Source organism: Passer domesticus, chromosome 5, assembly GCF_036417665.1.
Source record: "Passer domesticus isolate bPasDom1 chromosome 5, bPasDom1.hap1, whole genome shotgun sequence".
Classification (NCBI taxonomy): domain Eukaryota; kingdom Metazoa; phylum Chordata; class Aves; order Passeriformes; family Passeridae; genus Passer; species Passer domesticus.
In genome coordinates this window covers 67,661,801-67,682,685 of record NC_087478.1, presented here as the reverse complement: position 1 = coordinate 67,682,685, position 20,885 = coordinate 67,661,801, and the positions used below count along the sequence as shown (strand labels likewise).

Sequence of the window (20,885 nt, the reverse complement as noted above, 5' to 3'; positions counted from 1 at the left end):
TACCAGGGTATAAAAATAAGCTTCTGTGAGATATCCTTTTGTTGACCTGGAAGGTAACACACATCCTTACAGTGCTCATCAGAAAGTAGATGCAATGATCTCAAGCTGTTGAGGCAGTGCTTGCATCCACCTGCCAGCAATAAACCAGGAAACACTGAACAGACTGTATGTTGCTTAAACGTGCTCTGAAGTGTGTCATTTCATGGATCATTGATATCTTGGGAAATCTGTGTATGATCTTTCTTTCTTCCCCCTGAGATTCATTTGTAAATCCAGGGCAATGTCATCAACAAAACAAAATCTTGTTTGTTCTTTCAGGTCTATACTCCACTTATTTTCCTTCAGAAGTGTTTGGTCCCTGCTGTAAATCTGTCCAATACTCCATCTCTCTGATATAAGCAAAATCTTTTTAGAGGTTTTTTTAAAGCATTGCTGTGAAACACAAAGGCCCCCACGTTAAAGCTGTCAGATTCTCAAGTCAGAAGAGGGGAAAAAAGGATCCACGTATGCAGCCAACAAAAGAGCCACAAGAAGGTTCCTATGTTTGTATTGTATTATGGAAAATGCGTCTGGCTTCTCAGAGTGAGGCATCATTTTGAGCAGAGGAACACCCGACAGAGAAAGGCACCAGGCACCCACTGCAAATCACAGAAGGGCCTTGGCTGTAAAAGCCTCTGGTATCCCCAGCTGGGGCAGTTTTTCTAAATATTTCCACAGAGAAGAACAGGCCTACCCCGTTAACACAGGCAAGACACATTTGTCACCGTTCCTAAGAACACTGAGTATCATCCGCAGTTAAAATCTCTGCTGGCCAGGCAAATTTTGCACAGGGGTGTTTATCAAAAACTCTGCTTCCACTTATTCTCCCACTACCTTGCTCTTTGGGGAAATCCCCCTCACCTCTTCTATTCTGCACTGTCAAAATAAAACACTCAATAAAAACATGGCAATTGTCTGACACGACACAATTTTACCATGCTGGATATTGCTATTAGTGATGAATCCCTGAACAGTTGTTAGGATATGGGCAAGGAAATCAGCAATGCTGTGTGCTTTCAGGGAGCTGCTCTGAGGCTGCCAGCCCATGGCATTCCAGGGGTTCCCAGACTGGCAATTCCTGCTTCTGCTGCAGGGAAATCCCAGAGGAAGACATGGAGTGATGCCCTTCACCAGCAGCTCAGCTCCGCTCTGCCACACCTCAAAGTACCCAAGGCATGGCTGGGGGCCCATGGGTGGAAAGCCAGAGAAGCAAGAAGGAGCCAGGACCCATAGGATAGCACAAGAGCTTACTTAAAAAAAACCCCAACAAACAAACAAACTCTAAACCATCTCCAGAAAAAAGAAAACAAAATGAAAGAAAGGACTCTAGTGGAGGTAGAAACTGAGTTCCACAAATAGGATACAAAGTCACATATCTGAAGCAAACTCCAGACATCAGCCATTCCTGGAGCCCCCAGAAACAAGAGGCACACAGAGGACTGCCCACCAAAGCCCATCAGCCCCTTTCATGTGCTGGCACACGTGAGATGAAGCTGGATCTGCCATCCCCTTAGGGTGACTTGTGGTTTCCCTCTCAAGCTGCTGTGGGACAAGCTCAGCTTGGCTGTCTCAACAGGGCAGAACCATAGAATAATTTAGGTTAGAAAAGACCTTCAAGACAGAGTCCAAGCAGTAACCTAACAGTGCCACGTCCACCACTACACCAAGTTTTTAAGTGCCACATCTACATGTCTTTTAAGTACCTCCAGGGTATGATGACTCAGCCACTTTCCAGGGCAGCCTGTTCCAGTGCTTGACAACCCTTTCCATCAAGAAATTTTTCCTAGCATCCAACCTAAACCTGCCCTAGTGCAACCTGAAGCCTTTTTTTCTTGTCCTAGCACATGCTCCTTGGGAGAAGAGAGAGCCCAGTGAGATCCTGGCCTGACTCATCCAGCAATCAGCAGAGCTCTGCATCGCTGGAATTTGCTGGGAATTTTTCATGCTAGAATTAGCTGTGTGCTGCGGGCACGTAGCCAAATGGAAAATAAACCCATACTCAGATGCCTCCAAACAGCATCATCTTGATGAGATAACACAACGACCTCTCTGAGCCAGAATTTGATTTTAGATGCATCTCTACAGGAATGAAGACATTGAGCTGTCTACAAGCACACAGAGGGCATGATTGGTCTCAAACCTACTCTCACCTGCCTTATTTCTCCCCCTTTCCCCAGACTCCCAAAGGAAGAAATTTATTGATGACTGTTTCCAAAAATGCCAGAGAAGAACAAGGGGATAAGTGTTAAACACACAAACAAGAATTTGTAGAGATGGAGCTTTATGTGAGACTAGTAGTAGTTATAGCATAAAGGAAATAAAATGTCTTCAACTTCCAAAGTTCATTTGCCAGATGGATCCCTAATTAAATCATTTGCACAGCAAATAAAACAACTGAAGGTTGCTAAACTTTTAGGTAACTGGTTATTCACATTGACATAGAAAGTTAATGAGATGTTTTGGCTAAAATGTTAAATGATACTTCTGTAAAGCTATTCCAAAAGTCTAAATTTAGAGTTGATTGTTGCTGTGCTGCAGGTGGCTCTGGGACCCTCTCATATTGTTTTGTCATTATTTATTAATACTTTTTAATAAATATATCAGCAATAGAATTTAGCCAGTTTCCATGTATCTCTACCTCTACTCAGGTTTCATTCACACTAAGCAGAAACTTATTCTACAAGCAACCAGCACCACTGACTTTTTGAAACTACATTGAATAATCCTTTATTCTGTCATGGCAGAAGACTTTAAAACCATATTTACAGAAATGTAACTTAATTAACTTTTGCCAGTCTTAGCTATGTTCTGGTGAAGAATTTTTTTTTTTTTTTAATATAGGATAAGAAGTTTTAAAAAATTTATTTTAACAGGGATGCTTATGTTGTGATTTAATATCGTAACTTGCTTGATATTAAAAAGTTAAAATCATCAAGAGTTTCAACCATCAAATTAAAATTGGTGGCTGAAAGCTCAATCAGCACTCACTTAGCAAGCTCATCCCTGTGCCCTACCAGTTTCACCTTAACAACCCTTTCTGATGGGGCAGGTTTGAATGGGTTATAAAAGAAGAAACAATTTAACCTCAGAAAGTGGGATTTCTGAAATCACTACTGATACAATGTGGAGGATTTTGTGGACAGTTACCTAGCTGACAAAGGTCACACTGACATAATACCGTTAGTTAAGGAAGAAGGAGACAGGTATAGGAGCCAGCAGTTAGTGTCTATATCAGGCAAGGGCACTGTGCCCTTGGTGCAACATCAGGATGGGGGAGAGGATCCTTAGTTAGAAATATGAAGAAAAGATCAGAACAGCTGCAACATAGTAGCCACAAGAATGCTAAGGTAGGCGTAGTTAGCTGATAAGTAACTAGCCAGTAATGAGCTCTCCTTTTCCAATATGTATTAGCCTCATTAACACCAATATAAATGTGTGTGCCTATCAATAAAGTTCCGAGATTTGCTGATCACTCATATTGAGCGCCACATTTCTTCCGCCGATCTCAACAATACAACTTCAGGATGGTAGAGTCAAATAAAAACCTGATAAACTTCAAGTCTGATCTTTAAACAAGAAAAGTAAAACCTGGCACCTACCCACTTCAGCCAAAGTCTTGATGCAGGACTCCACTGAGGCTTTCTGTGTTGGGTTTGGCCAGGTACAGTTGTAAATTCTAAAAGCAGACTGCAGCAGCTGAATAAAAACAGGCTGGTGTGTCTGAAAACAAAAACAAACACAGAATTTTACCATCAAGGATCTCCTCACAGCTGCCCTAGGGTTTGATACAATGTAAACCAAGGGGGTTTTAGCTTGTAGACTCTAGATATGTCTCCATTAAATTCTCTTTGGTCTTTAGGTCTGGCAGGAGCAGAAATCAATGCTGCACCTCTAAAAAGGCCAAATCATGCAATTTTTCCTTAGATTGCTACTGATATCAAGGAAACACAGTACACACCATAAGGACAGAGGAGTTTTTCCCATTCTCAGGCGTATGTCTCTTCTCTCACAGGACACAGCATCTCCCTTACACAAAGATTTTTCTGCAAGGATATCCCCTCCAATGAATTCACAAGAGCCAAACTAACTCTGACCACATTGAGCTGTCTACTAGCTCAAGATGCAAGTGACTAAAATGAAGAATTAAGTGTTTGAAAGAGGGATTAAGCTGGTAGTCAGTGGCATAAGAGGGGACAGAGAAATAAAAGGAAGATTAAAAGAGACAGCATTCCTATGCAGATAGCAGAAGGTATCTCATTAAACATCTGAATAACTGATTTGTCTGTGTCTCTTCTTACCTGGAGGCTGGTGCTGTTATCTGAAAATGGTGAATTGAAGAAGCCACTCACAATGCTCATGACAGGCTCAGTGACATATTTCTCCAGAGACGTGTCTGCGTGTTTACGATCCGTGGTTGTGTTACAAACCTGCAGGGAAGGAGGAGGAGACAATGAGATTTAGTTCTTCCCAATAAGCAAGCTTCATTATTTTGTATTTATTACTAATATTTCTTCTTAAAGTAAAAACAAAATATTTTTATATGGTATCTATCAGAGACAACTATGTTAGAGTTGAAGCTGGATTTATTATAGCTTATCTTTCTTCTTGGAGGTCCACCCTTCTCTTCTGAACTAGTTTTTTCCAGCTGACTGCCTCTTCTTTCCCACACCATGAAGGAAAGATCTCCCTAAATAAGCACACTGCATGCCACTTAGACATTTAGACAGATTCAAGAAGAAAAGGGACCTTTCCTCCCATTGCAGGGCAGGTTGGAAGATGCTTCAGAGACACATGAGACAAACAACTCAGGTTAGAAAGATTTTATACAACATTTAACTTCTCTCAACAATTAATTACCACAACTGGGTGGAAAAGGTGAAGCTCATTTGCAAGAAAAATGTTTAAAGGGAGGGAAGGAAGGGAAACAACACACTCAATACCAACAGGCTTTAGGATGGTACTGGAAGAGAGGCAGCATTTTGTTGGGAAGCCACATGGGGAAAATACAGAAGCCAAGCTAAAACAATGAAAGAAGGGAATGGATGATACCAGGACAGCTCTGGAGCACAGAAGGATGATTGAATGGTGGGAGGAAGTGGGAAGATTCGTACAAAAGGTTCCTGAAGACTCCCTTTGGTACAAGACTTAAAGTTTGTTGTTGCATAAAGATGTCACACTTAAAGAAAGAGGGAAAAATTACTGATATGAATTACATCCTTCAGTATTTCCTTTATTTCTCTTCAACACTTTTGAACATCTATACAGAGTCATGTTGACTTTGCATGTGTCAGTGTACACAGTAATGAAAGGAGTCTACAGAGAGCCAAAAACGGTGAGAAAGGCAAGACTGGACAAGTAAGTAGTACAGATTGTAGTCATACTACCTCTTAAACAGCCTTTAAATAAGCAGCTGTAGTCATGTTTAACAAGAAATGAAGTCAGAGTTGTTTTCTCTTTCACCTGTGCACACCAGAGATGACTACATTGTTCTAGGGAATCTATGCAAAAGCAGAACTTATTTTGCATACAAAAATTCCAGGGATAGGAGTCATTGCCATCCGTGCATTTAATACATAACCCCAAACCTGAGTGGCACACACTTACCATTACATCTCTTCAGGGATGGGGAGTCTAGAGAAGCTGACTGAATTGCTTAAGGTCACAGGGAAAAGTTGGTGACAGAAGCAGAGAGATAATCCACATCACCTGAATCTCACACAGGGCAAAGATTCTTTCCAATTACACACTGCCACTGTCACTACAAGACAGCAATTTCACCAGGAATGTTTTAAGGAAGTCTGCTGAGATGACATCCAAAAGCACTTGTGTTTAGGGGATGCTAGAGCTCAGGGGAGCACCGAAGAACCTTGGGTCCAGTACACAACCATTGTCATGCAGTAGCAATAACCAAAGATAACTTCAGACCTAGACAAATGAGGCATCTTGAGGAGCTTGCTTGTCTGCTTATCTAAAATGTATCAGATAAATCAGTCATGCCTCCAGAGAGTGCATTTTTTTCATCCAAGGAAAGATTCTGGTCAGAGAAGCAAGAGAGGCTAAAATGAAACAGCAAACTTATCAACCCTTCTGTTTTGGGAAAAGTGTGACACCACCCCCAATCCTTCAGAAGGTAAATGATTCAGTTAATAATCAAAATTTGTTTAAATTTTTTAAAATAAAAAGATATCATAGAACTAAAAATCTCGGTAAGTTCTTTTGCTTTTAATTAATCTGCATACCAATTTTGGCTGGAACCAGTAGCTCTGAGCTCAGCACTTGCAGTCCCAATAGGAAGACAGGGAGCTGTGCAGTGCTAGCACAGTGAATGCAGAAATCACCAAAACTAAATTCCAGAACACTTTTAAGCTTTCCCCTTCAGCTGCCTGAAAGGCAGAGCCATATGTGGGAATGCCACTCTGTTCAAACACCTGAAAAATTCCCACCACAGAAGGAATTTGGAAATCTTCTCATTTGTTCTTATCTCTCTGCCCTTTGGGGACTAAAAGATCTTCCTCCATTGAAGAAAAAAACAAAAACCTGAAATGCATGAAACAGAGATGAAGATTGAGAAAGCAGTGTTTAAAAACCCCTTAAGAGGCTTTAGGACCAAAACTCACATGAATAATACTTCAAAAACTCTGCAGAGAAAGCCAGGATGACTTTACAGCTGTCAGATCCTCGGCTCTTGTCTTTAATCCTGCTTAGACTACAGCTGCTGACTTACACAGGCTGGCCACATGCAGGAAAGGGAAGCCTTTCCTACAGCAGCACCCACTTTGCTCAGCACAAGGCGGAAAGTCACACCCGGCAAAAAGTAGGTTGGCAGAAGCTGTAGAAGCAGGGTGTTTTTAAAAGCACAACAGCTTTTTGCAAACCCAGTTTATACACAGATCTGCCTCGTGGCTGCTTTGCAATGTATCATGTTGTTGAAAGGAAAATGACAGCTGGGGAGTAAGTATTTCCTTCCTCAATCCAGAAACAGATTTTAAAAATCAGTTTTTTTTTTTTAATAATATATCTTAAACAGAAGGAATCCAACCTGTGGATAACACTCTCCATCTTTCAGCTTGGTGCTCTCCAATAACAGACTCAAAGCTCACAAACTCACCCACTGACAGGCATTTGTAGCAGCTAAAAGAAAAGCATTTCCCCTTCCCCCATGCAAAAGCATCCCTTTTAGCTCACTGGAACACAGAGGATCAAAGGGCTCTTTTTCTAAATGCTTTGAAAGCTATTATAACATCTTTCATTATGCTGACAGCATTCTAACTGATCTGATAGCTACAGAACGCTGATGTATTTATAACACTTGGGCTCTGTTGGGGCCCCAGAGCAGCACATCTGAACAAATACACTCCATAACCTGGAAAATACAGCTATCCATGGCTGAAGAGCAGGACAGGCCAGAGCACTTCTGACACGCTTGCAGGAGAGCAGAATAAACCTGCATTTTGCCAACAGCAGCCACACACAAATTGCAGCATTTCCCCTCTTCACCTCTGAAGACCTGGGGTCTAATTTCTCTCAGGAGAGAGGTGTGTGAAAAAAAGCTCCGTGGTCACCAGCATCAGAAAAAGCCCCCAGCATTTAGCACAGTGCAGTTTGTCTCCAGGCCCATGAGAGGAAACTGGACAGAGCCCTCTTTCTACTTGTCTGCTTCTAGCCCAGGGGCACAGAAAATTAACCATGTTCAAGGGCTAGGGAGGAGGGATAGTCTGGAAAGTCAGGGTCAGGTCACGTCAGGAAAGAGCAACCAAGAAATGAATTAAATAGAAGAAAATACTTCTTGAGATAAAACCAGTAAGGTTAAAAGACAGAACACTCCTCCAAGGATGTTTCTCATCTTAATTTTCAACCCAGGTTGTTTTTGTTCAGGAGGGCTTTCACTATGTAACACAACCACAGAGACAAAGCAGCAGGAAAACAGGGTTTGTAGAGGACTAATTACTGCTGAAAATGGCTACCACCAAAAAACAGAGAGCACAAACATCCCTGCCTCAACCTGCTCACAGGGAAAAATAAAAAGGTTAAAAAAAATACAACAAAACAAACCCAAAACCAAACCAAAACACACACACCCACAAAAAAAAAAAAAAAAAACACCAAAAAACCCAAAAAAACCCAACAACACAAAACAAAAAAAAAAAACCAAAACCAAAACCCAACGATATATAAGGTTTCTGTTTCACAGAAAAAATGAACAGGTCCCAGTAACTATTGTACAGCATAACTCTTTGCATTCCTTCTTGTTTTAGGCAAAATTAATTGTATTTTCTCCTAATAGGTGTCACAGGAATTATTTTGTGGCACACTATTACTTTGGGGTCATTGTCTGCTGCAGGACCAATTGGGATTCTTTCACCTTTTCTCTTAATTTCAATGAAACGAAGAACGCAAGGAGTGAGAACTTAAGTATTAAAAAATGTAATGGACCATGGACTGGGAAAAACCCAAAAAGCCATGGTTCTACTTCTTGAGCAAAAAGAGCAACACCATTGTTTGTCATTAATATTGTAATTATTTATAATTACAAGAAGCATTAACCTCCTAGAAAAGGATGTGTAGTGTAGGCTATAATCATTACATCACACTAGCTTCCCCTCATGGCTCTACTACTGTATTTAATCTCTGTGGAAGTCATAAGATTGCTCTTGTTCTTTGCCTTCAAAATCCCTGGGAACAAAGCGTAATTCAACTTGTAACTTAAAACTTAATTCAACAAGTACTGACACCATGAGGCTCACTGCGGACCACAGGAATGGCAGGCCTGTGGTACTGACTGTGCCCTGTCTACTTGCAGCTGTAATTTATATTTGAATTAGTATTCTGAGGGACCACAGCTCTACACATGCCTTTCACATTGCACAGTGAGAATGGAGTGACAGGAGAATGAAAGACAAAAACAGAGACTAAAGAAGGAACACAAGCCAGAGAAGATCTTGATCCCTGATCCTCACTATAACAACAGAATAAAGGAAGAGATTACAGATGTGGGGTTCTTTTAGTCACCACCATAATGACATGTAATACAAATTTCCAAAGATGTATACAGGCTCTCAACCATGTACACACCCCCAATTTATTTCTTTGTAAGACACAAGATGCCCTTTTAGAAATAGAAGGCTACTAGTAATTAGCAGATTAAAAGATTATAAATATCATAGAAATAACTGTTTGTTAAACAAACCAACTAACCACACTTATCCTATTGTTGACTTTGAATAAAAATAGTTAACAAAATAAAAGTTCACAAAAAACCCCTGTAACTGCCAGTTCAGTTGTCACCCATAACCATTCTGTAATATTTAACACCTGGTGAAGCTTACCCTTGCCATATCAACAAGGAAGTTCTCAAAAAGTTTCCAGATATGGTTACTGGCATAGATTTCTTTCATTTCCACTTCAGTGTCCACGTAACAGTGGTTAACAAAATTAACATAGGCAATTTTCACCTGCAGGAACAGTGAAAACACAATCACTATGAAATGGAACATTAAAAACAATTAACATGTTTTCTATCTGCAAAAATACTGAACGAAAAAGATGAACCTTCCAGTACTAACAAACATTCATAACCATAATAATGCACATGTTTTATTCTGAATATTTAGGGAGAAGCTGGGCAACACATGCCTTAATGTGTTTACTGAAAGACCACAGGAAGAAAAATGAAAAGGTTTTGCAAACATCCTTATTCTAATGACAAAACCGCCACAAGACAAACCAGTAATGATTCTGGTATTTAACTGATATTAAGACCAGCAAGGCCTGGCTCCAAAGCCAGAGGCTGTCAGAATGCAGGACACTCTGCACTTGCCAGTTAACTGTGGTAGGTTGAAGCCTTGTGACCAGGCTTGCCAAATATAAAATAAAAAGTCTTTTGCAGAGCTGGGACTGAAGCCCCTGTATTTCCACAATCCTAATGCAGCACTTGCATCTGGGATCTAAATGGCAGAGAAAGGTTGTGGCACACTGGGACTGCAGCAATGGCAGCACAAGGCTTAGGAAGAGGACATGCCAGGGCTCCTCTCTGGCATGACAAGTCTGCATGTGCACAGCATAAAAATGGATACCCAGTGCCCAAAAATGTATAGATTAAATAAAAACATATGCAATTGGACTGAAAATTTCTTATCATGGTCAAGGGAGATGAGATAGTTCCATATGTTTAATACAGTGAAGAGAAAACTCAGATCAGACCTTTAGGTTTCATTCGTTTGGGATTTTTTTTCTAATTACCATCTGTTGAAATTAATGTTAAGCAGAACTTTTGGGCAAAGCAAACATATTTCTTTTTAGGAATAAGATAATTTGATCACAAGGGCAATTTTCATGGTACAGGGGGAGTTTTAACTCCTGCAGGCCCCAGTTCTGTTGCTTAGAACCCCATTTTTCCACCAGGTAATATCACAGTCCTACTTTAGCTTGACACATGCAGAATTGTGCCTTCATCTGCAGTGAATAAAAATATTTACTGGACTGCAATTGAGTTTAATAAAATGAGACTTCACCAAATTCCCACTGACTTCAGCATGGACAGAATTTTATCTATCATTTCCAAGAAATTCAGGTAATGGCAAAACATTGGCTTAATCCAGCATTCAGCTGGGTCTTCACAGTTTCAGCCAGAAGTTATGAGTGCTTCAAACTCTGACAGTGGCTGGACAAACCCAAAATAAGGTGTCTGAAAAGCTGACAAACAATGCATTAAGGACAAGGAATGTTCTGTGGAATAAATACTGTCTATCCTTTCTCACTTTTTCACCTTAAGAAGCACCACCCATTTCCAGCCCACTCCCTATGCAAATATTCAACTTGTCAATGCATTATAACAACAAAACTTTGTCTGCTTTCTAAAAATGCTATGTCTGCTTCCTCCTGCCATGAATTGTACCTCAGGAATGCAGTCATCATGGGTCACTACCCTCACAATATCATCCAGGGGCAGCAGTGAATTGCACTTGATCTCTGTGTACACATTCTTGCCCTCGGTGCAGGCAGCCAGCAGCTCCACCAGAGTGATGTGATAGGCCAAGGGCCCGCTTTCGTCGGCTCGGTCTCGCTCAGAACACATCATCTGGAGCAGCACTGGGAAGGATGCCCTGTCATTGTAGAATATCAGCACATCTTCACCACCATTTATCAGCTGAGAAAGAGAGCACAAGGTTCTGAGCACCCTGCACTGCAATAATTTTGGACTCAATGATTTTAAAGGTCTTTTCCAACCTAAACGATTCTATGATTTTCTTAATTTCTTCTTTTATCTCTAGCTAAAACCCAAAAATGAAACCAAATTTACTCTGATGCAGTTTGCCAAATGAACATGTCAAAACAATACCCAAGGCAAACTTCTGCTCTTATCAATGTATGTGCAAATCTGGAATAACTCATCAAGGAATGCACTAACGCAAGGTGAATTTGAGGTTTAATTTCTGTGTAACTCTGTCTTTACCTAAGACAGCATACCATCTTTATTATTCCTACCATTTCAATGTTTGTGTGAAGTTAATTAATTATCCTCACCTCCTGCTAGAAGGCCAGGATGCATTATTATCCCTGCTTCATAGATGAGCACTTGAGGTGCATTGAGATTAAATCTTCCACACTGCCTCACACAAAAAGCCTGTGGCTCACCTGGAATTGAACGCACCTTTACCCCACCCTTGCTCAGTACTGGAAACAAAAGGAGATTCTTCCCACTCTGTGCAAATGTGCAGGTGGGTAATGACTTTTTCAGTGTCATGTCAGCACTTTCATTTAGCAGAAAACTGGTGTGTGTGATAAATGTTTGATTCTGCTACAAGTGCTCTGCTCATCTCAAGAGGATCCAGAGCAGCACTGGATGCCAGCAGCCCCATCTCAGCACATCTCACTGAAGAGCTTTTCCCTAACCCTATTTGGAATCCTCTCTCCATCACTGTCCTTTGAAGCACAATCCACTCTCAATTTGGATGAAATAAGCTCCCACAAGCCCCTCCTAGAACACACACTGGCAGCTCAAAAATCACACTTATTTTGTGAATTAGGCACTTGACCTATTCCAGTCCATATGTGACATGAAATCCCAGCTTACTCAACTCAAGGGTAGTCATAAAGGTTGCTAGAGCTGCTGAGAAATGGAAAAGCAGCAAGAACAGGAATTAAAATTAGTCTCCCAGAATGAAAAGTCAAGAAACATTTCATTACACTTTCCAAGGTTTCAACACTTCAAATTTTCAATTCACAGCATTTCTGTTTGTGGTTTCCCTGTTTCTTGCTTATTTTTACTTTGACATTTGGCTGGAGTGAATTGTGAATTCAGTCTCTCCTGCAATTCCTATTTCTCATTTATCTTTGGGTTTCTACAGTATTTCTATACCCACGACTTTTCAGACATTTTCTGAACAATCCACAGTACAGAAAAAAATAATTTAAAAGAATGAGAGCTTAGGACAAAACAACCTAGTAGCATTTTCTGCCATTAAAGTGTATTTTCAGCAAGTTTAGAATTCTATGGTAATATAATGAAGGCTGTCCAGTATTAGAGCAGCTGTTGATACTGTGCAAAATATTACTCCAGAATACTACAGGTAATAGAAAACTGTGCTGCCACATTCATCTGGCCCAAAGTAAATTCTGCTTTCCCTTTTGTAATAGTGTTTGCATTGACAGGCAGGGTTCTTCCAGGAACTCAAAGCCTGCTTGTAATGAGAAAAAGTGCCCTTTAATGTTGGTAAACATCATTGCAGACATGGAGACCAAGGAGATGAGAACAAGGGAATCAGACAGATTGGGGATGTCCAATGGATTTTATGACAGCATTCACTTGCTATGGTGCTCCTTCATCTGCATGCATTTTCTAGAACATGTAAATATGAGGATTATCCCTCACTCCCAGTAAATAGGAATAAGCTACAATATATTTCCTGTGGGTGAAAGAAAACGCAGGAGGAGCTGAGACAAGCTGTACAGTCATATTATATCTTGTCTTGTGGTAAATTGTTTATGTGCCCCATCTGGAGGCACAGGAACAAGCTACAGCACTTGTTTAAGGTCACAAAGTACATCTCAGCTGTCTGCAGAGAAAGTGTTGCGACTCGGTGGCAAGTTCCAACCATTTGTTCCCTTTAGAGTGGATTGCTATTCAAGTGCCATTCAAATTTCACAATTAGCATCCTTTTCTAAGAAATCATGATTACTTATCTCTAATTTCCTACTTTTAGAAAAACAGATCATTATCTTATCCTATTTCATCGAAATAGGGTTGCTCCCTCCCCCCAGAAAATTCCTGCAGGACTTATGATGTGAATGCTATATCCAAGTTCATTTCTACTTTCATCATGGAGTCAACTTGAAAATGTAATATGACAGTTTAACTTTGTGCTGCTACAAGTCAATACCAAAATATATTGAAACTGAGAAAATCTGAAAATTTTGTTTGATGATTAAAAAAACCTCTACAAGAGCCTTCAGTGGAAGCAGAAAAATCTGAAACCACAAAGGCACAAGTGTTTGAATTATGTAAATCAAAGGCTTGTAATTGATATTGCATGTTAAAATACTTCAGTCAAATTGAACAGGTTGATGTGAATTTCATGAAAGGTTATCCATATAGCCAGGAGCTTTATTTTCTTAATTAGAAATTCTCCCTCTTGTTTCTGTGGAATAAAATTTCAATGGGATTTCATTTTGTTCATACCACAAAAAACTAAAGCTCACCTCTGATTTCTTTGTGAAGATGCCTTTTAAAAAAAACAAACCAAGCAAAAAAAAAGCACTTTGTAAAGCAAATAAAAATGTTCCTTGGACTCTAGTCCGATCATAACTTTTCACCATATTCAACTTTACCCATTTACAAATCTCAAGGAACTGTTAACATAATTAGAGTTAAATGTAGAAGTGTCTGCAAGTTGAAGACTTCATTTATCATGCTCACAATATATCAAATCCTAATTGCAGAGAAAGTCAATTAGGTATTTTCCTAGGAAATTTATTGGCATAAGGATTTTTCCACAAACCACTTGGTTGAATTTACTGGTTAGTTAAAGCTAAAGGAGCTCTACTGACCCTCACAGAAATGCTCTGAAATAAAACCAAAAAAAGAGCAGAAACTAGGATTTAGAATTTCTACATGTTAAAAAAAAAAGTCTACAACACTATTTAGACAAATCCATAGAGGTAAGAGCCTCTTGTATGACAAACCCATGTCATAACAGTGGGTAAAAGTGATCCTAAATTACATTACAGGAAAATGAAGGTTTATGTAACTCTGAGATTTCCATGCTACATCATCTACAAATAGACATCTCTGTATCACCATGCTAACACTCATGTTTTCTTTCTAGTAGTTATACAGATGGCCTTACAAAATTAGATCAAACTCCCGAAAATGTCTGCTAAAATATTCATTATTTGTGATACCACTTAAAATACTAAAGCAATGATGCCATTATATCTCATTGGTATCAAGAGCATGAAAAACAGCCTTAAAATACTCAAGTGATAAACATGTGAAGTCTTTGCTTACCTCTGTCATTACCATGTCCTGGCACTTTTTCACATATTTGCCATCTGCTTTCACTATGGTCTGCAGGAATCGCAGGTACTCCACGTGCCGGCCATGGGTCTCGATGCAGTGCACAAAGTGCTGCACCACCATCTCACTGATCTCGTTGCACAAAAGGTAATTATTCATGAAGATGTGCCTCATGGTCTCGGCTTCCAGGAGCTGAACAGATCAAAAACAGCCTCATGAGCACAGCAGATCTACTTTGAGAGCGGCACAGGATTCTCGAGTAGAGGAAGGCTCACTGGTAAAGGGAAACTGGAGAAATCCTTTTCAATTATCTCAGAGCCCAGCTTCCAGTTTTGAGGGGATTTCTACACACTTCCCTATAAGTACAAACAGTCCTGAAGTGGGCATAAACCAAACCTATGTCCATGTAGAAGGTGAACACACAAACACATACACACTACACTGCTAAAGCACTCTGCAGGGGCTTCAGAATATGAGACACCTGAGACCACCCTGGCCCTATTGACCATCAAACTTTGCAATGATGCCACCAGATGAGATGATGAGCTGCTCTGGGTGTCTCTGGGGCTCAAAGAGGAGGCACTTCCAGCAGTCAAATCCCTGCACGTGCAGCCTGATGGTCTCAAAGATAATGTCTCTTTCCACATTAACTCCAAAAGGAGCCTAGGGCTGTGTATCTGTGAACAGTATGGAATAAGAGGAACAAATCTGGAGCAAGAAGATATTCTGCTGAGGACACAGCATCCAGGCTTTCTGCATTCTTGGGGTTTTTGTTCTAGGTTGGTCCCTTGGACTAAAGGCTCCTGAGGGTCAGGTGTGCTCCTAAAGTATACATGTTTGTTTAGTGTCGTCTGACACTAAACTATCCACATCAAGTTTGTTTCATAATATGTACAAAAAGCACAATAACTGGGATGGATGGATGGTCAGGAAATCAGCTTCAAAAGAAGAGAAATAAAAGTGCAAGCTGGTTCCACACTGCACCCAAGTTAAGTGTCAGCATTGGATGTGATGGAATCCAGGCTCTGGTTCCCACTGTGGTCAGCTCAGAGCTGCTCACTAATATCACAAAAGAGCATAAATAAAAAACAATGGAACAAATGTTCTTAAAGTGCACAGGCCAGGGCCTGTAATCCTCATACTCACAATTCCTTCTAATAAAATAATGTTTTGCTCAGTAGATCCACTGAGCAGCTGTCATTCTATATGAATATGTCTGTAAACACACACACAAATATATACAAAGGAATTGTGATAAAAAGGTATATTGTAAAGACAATGATTTAATAGAAGATCAAACTTTAGATTAGTTGAATCAAATGGGAACATCATCAACAAACATGTATGAATCCGATTCTGTTGTTACACAAGGTTTATGACAGTAGTCATGGTATCTTCTACCTTGACTTTACAGTCCATCAGTGAGTCAGGATGAATAAAATCAGAGTCAAGTTCAAGACAAGGATGTGACACATATGCACAGATTCTTCCAGTAAACCCCACAGGTTCCTTGGATTTGGTTTTCCACTTTTAAAATGGCAACATTAAAGCAAATGACATAAAAAGCAACACTAAGGGAAATGAGAGAGGAGAGCGGAGGGGAGGCATAATTTAGTGAAATTATTTATGTAGCACTGGGATGTTTCAGCAAACCCAAATTTAATTCCAATTATCATATTCTATTTCAAGTGAAATACTTACCCCTGGAGTTAAGAACAAGTTGAGATTTTTGTGGAGGAGAACTTGATTCTGAGGATTTCCTCGACAGAAATTCTGAAGAAAAGCGTGGGCTAGATTCATAACTTCATTCATCTTTTCATCACTCTGCAGGAAGTAAGGACAAACAAAATTAGCTGGTTATACCTAAACATACTTGTTAAAACTACACAACATCAATTCAGCCAAGAATAAACCAATTCTCCTGAGCCTTCATAGGGCAGGAATTCTCCCTCTGGCAAAAGTAACTAATGCAGTTTCCTTTGGAGTCCATTAGCAGCTGTATGTTACTCTGAATGAAGCCATAGTGAATCATAGGCAGAACCATAAAATCAAAGTAAGATTTCTTCTTGTGTGGCTATAATTTCCTAGTTTTAAAAAGTGCTAAGGTGCTTGATTAAAAAGAAAAAAAGGCAAAACAAACCACAAATGTCACTCTGCATTACTTTTAAGCTTTGGCAAACATTGGGTTTTCTATCGCTACATACAGAAACAGATGTATGTGTGCATGTGTGCATACACATACTCCCACACAAATATATCTCTAGTTTCATGCCTATTTTATAGTCCTCTCATGTAGTATCCTAAGTATGATTTGATGAACCACCTGCATGGACAAGCACTATTTTACTGACAACAGCTGAACCCAGTGTCCGTAATATAACATGCAGGAAAACATAGCCCAGCAAAGGTTTTACCACCTCTCAGTGATTCTTAGAAGATCTAGAATGATGTGCTCTTTCAAAGCCTATCTAGTTCATTAATTTGTATGCTTAATTCCACCAAATCAACACCAAATAACTGTATCTTGTGGAAAAAAAAAAAAAAAAACAGCACATGGAACTAGGTTAGAGATGTCCACCATAAAAACAAAGAAGTTATTTCAGATTTGATCTGTAAATCTTTTGGTCCTAAGGTTTGCCTACTTCAGGAATGGGTACAGGAATGACAGCACTGTGACATCTAGGTACCCAAGGCAGTAAATATTAAATTTTAAATAGAACTGTGCAGGCAGCTGTATTGAAACTGAGCCCAAACTCACTATTCTGAAGGCAGAAAATGACATCATCAGTTCATGTTTGTACCACAGCCCATTGATTCTTGGGTCTGCCAAGGCTTTTCCCTTCCTTGAGTTTGTGTTCTCTACCACTAAAATTAGGAAAATAACCTTTTCATAGGGGATCTGCAGAAGGTCCAAGACCACCAGGTGGGCACCCATATTTTTCAGTAATCGCTGCTGTTGATTCCGACATTTTTTATTCTGAACACAAAGTTTGCTGAGTCGAATCAAAATCTATAAATTATTAAAAAAAAACCAAAAAAACAAACACATAAATAAGCATGCAACCAAGCAAAGAAACCAGTCATGTCACACAAAACCAAACAAAGACACTTTATTTCATTACTAAATCTGCTAATCATACAAGTATGTCAAGCAAGTTTCTTGGCAGATAAACTAACCTCTTTAACAATATTGTAGTTATTGCTTTTAATGCTGTCTATCTGGGGTTTTTTGGTCCCATCCTGTATTGGGCTCAAAATGTTTGATTCCTGTAATAAAGAACACATGACAAGTGGAAATTTATTGCCATTTCCTCAACGTGAATTAATTGTATTTAATAGCAGCAAGTGACAAAGTATTACAGCAGCTCATAAGGCATTAACATAACACAGATAATAAAGAAAGAATCATTTATTCTTTATCCAGTGAGTGACAAGATTTACATTCAAGTTCTTCCTCTGATTCAAATGTCCAGTGTAATTTGAGGCAATTACTCTATGTCTTCAGGTTTCTGATTATTCTGAAGGAGTATGTCCCTAAATCACAGACTATGGAAGTCCAAGGAATTTAAATACTGTGAGGAGATGTAGCAAAAGTGTATTTCAGTAGTGACCAAATGTTCCAAAAATCTGTATTTGCAGCTGGAAAGATTACAAAATCTATGTGTGAACACTAAAAATCTGGAGAAAGAGCTTAAGACAACCTCTGCAGTTGAGCAGGTTGGAGTTCTCAACAGGAACAAGCAGCATGTGGAAATTAAGGATGTTCCTCCCACAAAGGGGATGCTTCTGCCTGTATCTCTGGATGATAGAGGAAAAGATTTAAAAACAAATAGGAACCATATGTTAAACTGCACCATCAAGTCATGATGCTCTGGGCCCTGGCACCAGGAAAGCCCCAGCTGGGTATGATAAATAAGAGAAATCAAGCAAGGAACTGCCAACACCCACACATATTTCCATGCCTATCTCTCAATCAAAACATGGGAGAACATGAACACTAAGAATACTGGCAGTGTTGGGGGTTTATCTGCTGTCAGTTGTGGTAAGCCTTTCTTAACAGGAAACAAAAATAAATTGAAATATTGGACTTTAGATGCTGATGCTATAAAGCATGAACAAAAAAATCTATCAGATCTTGAGACTGACTCACAGTATGACCACAAGGATGTAAACCAGTATAACAGCATTTAAAAAAAAAAGAAGAAACAGGGGCACTTCTGAGTTTCATTGTATCCTCAAACTTCCTACTGTTTTAGAAAAGAGAAATACACTAAAACAAACATATGTATGCCAAGCTGAATGTTTATATGTCCTGAAACCTCTCTCTGAACTTTCTTCATCATCTCTGATGATGAAGTTCAGGAGTTCTATAAATCCCATCTGGTCCTAATTTCCAGTGAGGTAAGAACAGCTGCACCACTTGGCCATGGAAGCTGTTTATAAGAGTGTCAGCACTGCTGTTCAGTGCTGATCTGTGTAACAACAGTGGATTTTATTTGGTTAGGTTTGTTAGTATGCAGGCTGCCATCTCTCTACCTGTTTGAATCAATGCTTTGGGAGATGTTTCAGGCTTTTTGCTATAATTAACCACCCTCCTCCATTCTGGAATTGTGGGTTAACCAAGATTAATTTACCTGTTAGTTTTTTCAGCATTCTTCCTTCATCAAAGTAGTTTGATAATCCATGTGAACTGTATGTCTTATCTGGAAGTGCTGATCAGCACTAAACTGCTGAATCTATCCTTTATTTTAACAAAATAAACAATTATTTATTGAACCCATAAGAATATGCCAGGGATGTAGTTACCAAGAGATAATCATACCACTGGGATATCAAAGACACTCAGTTGCAGATCTGGCCTCATTATGCCCCATGATAGACATTCCCTGTCACACTTTTCCACAGGGGACAGGCTGGCATAGAGATCTCAGGGAGAAAGGTTCTCACTTGAGTATCCCACCTTAAGGAAATAATATTTTCTGAAAGAGACTACTCCCTCTACCCACAGAATTCCTGGAATAACACTCTGCATCAGTCTTAGATCCTTTTTTGCTAGCTGCCAGTGGAGACTCAGATTCCAGCATCCAGTCTCAGCAGTCTGCCTGATCCCAGCAGGACAGCAGTGCAAGGCACATGTCAGTGCCTTACAGTGTCAGGGCACAGTTTTGCTCTCCACAGGCTCCACCAGGGGAATGAGGGACACACACAGAATTTCCAGTTCACAACCTCAACTTTTATGTGATGTTTGTTCAAACATTCCCAAAACCAAAGCAAGGTGCCACAGACCAGAAAAGATAGGAAGTAAGGGAACACTAGGTGCATATAGATGCTGAAAGTTTAGACCACTTGAAATCTCACTGAACTTTCTCAGCAGGTGGAAAAGATGAGGAAGTCCATAATTCCACTGCACTCTATTCCAGTTTCACCTTAAAGTTCTTTCACTGAGCCTGCTTCTCTTACTCAGAGTTGTGTTTCTGGTGCTACACTACCAAAGCATCCTCCAGGGACAAAACAATAAAAATCATACTTTCCATGGTCTGTGGTATCTACACAGACCCAAAACACCCTTCCTAGAGAGAACCAAGTGAGCAGGCTTTATCTGATTTCACCTTCTCAAGCATGGCTCTTATGCGAGCTCAATTTCAGTATTTCTTCCTAAGCCTGTTGATGTCTCATCTATGTCTGACATAGCTCCAAGTACTCTTTCCAACTCTGATCTACAGTCTCTATCCAGACAGTCCTGCATGGATGCAAGATTTGCCATTTTTCCTGTGGAGAACTCTGGATACTTTTATAAGAGCGAGGCTTTTTTTCTACAAATCCTATTCTGGAGTCATATGACTTAAAAAAAAAGAGAAAAAGGCCCACAAGTTATGACAGTAAGGTGAAAAATAATTACCTAGGAAGACTCAGACAAAAAAAAAAAGATATTTTTAAACATTTATGTACATCTTTCAACAGGCTTCATGTAACAACAGAAACTTGGGTTTAACGTAAGAGTTTTCTGGAATGTCATTTAAGTCCTTGTGCGCACTTTAATGTTGTTTGGAAAAAAATAAACACATGAGGCATATTCCCTAAAGACATAGAGGTTCATCCAGCTCTGAATACCCAGTATCCATTCCAAGGAAGCATGGATCTCATGGGATTTTTGTCTGCTTAAAGCTAGCCACCTGCTTCACACATTGCAGGTTATGCCCAACATCATACCTCCTACATCTGATTTAAGACCTCAAAGAGAGTACTGACTACCTAATGCTACTTTTTTGCCAGGTAAAAACACCTCCTCACTGTTAAAGAAGAATTTAGCAGGGGAAAAAAAAGATGGACA

At 39.7% G+C, this 20,885-nt stretch overlaps 1 protein-coding gene across 21 annotated transcripts in view; it reads right to left on the bottom strand.

Moving 5' to 3' along the window:
- Nucleotides 1-20,885, bottom strand: part of ITPR2 (inositol 1,4,5-trisphosphate receptor type 2) — a 245,188-nt gene that overhangs the window by 122,996 nt on the left and 101,307 nt on the right. For all 21 annotated transcript variants that reach the window (XR_010362601.1, XM_064420759.1, XM_064420745.1 and 18 more), the window contains 8 exons: nt 17,732-17,821; nt 17,439-17,564; nt 16,256-16,378; nt 14,546-14,746; nt 10,934-11,185; nt 9,366-9,491; nt 4,338-4,466; nt 3,639-3,759 (listed from right to left, as the gene is read on the bottom strand). Coding sequence is in view for 20 of the 21 variants with exons in the window: in XM_064420759.1 (XP_064276829.1) it covers nt 3,639-3,759; nt 4,338-4,466; nt 9,366-9,491; nt 10,934-11,185; nt 14,546-14,746; nt 16,256-16,378; nt 17,439-17,564; nt 17,732-17,821 (1,168 nt within the window). In the remaining variant the exon portion in view is untranslated. The remainder of the gene's footprint in view (nt 1-3,638; nt 3,760-4,337; nt 4,467-9,365; nt 9,492-10,933; nt 11,186-14,545; nt 14,747-16,255; nt 16,379-17,438; nt 17,565-17,731; nt 17,822-20,885) is intronic.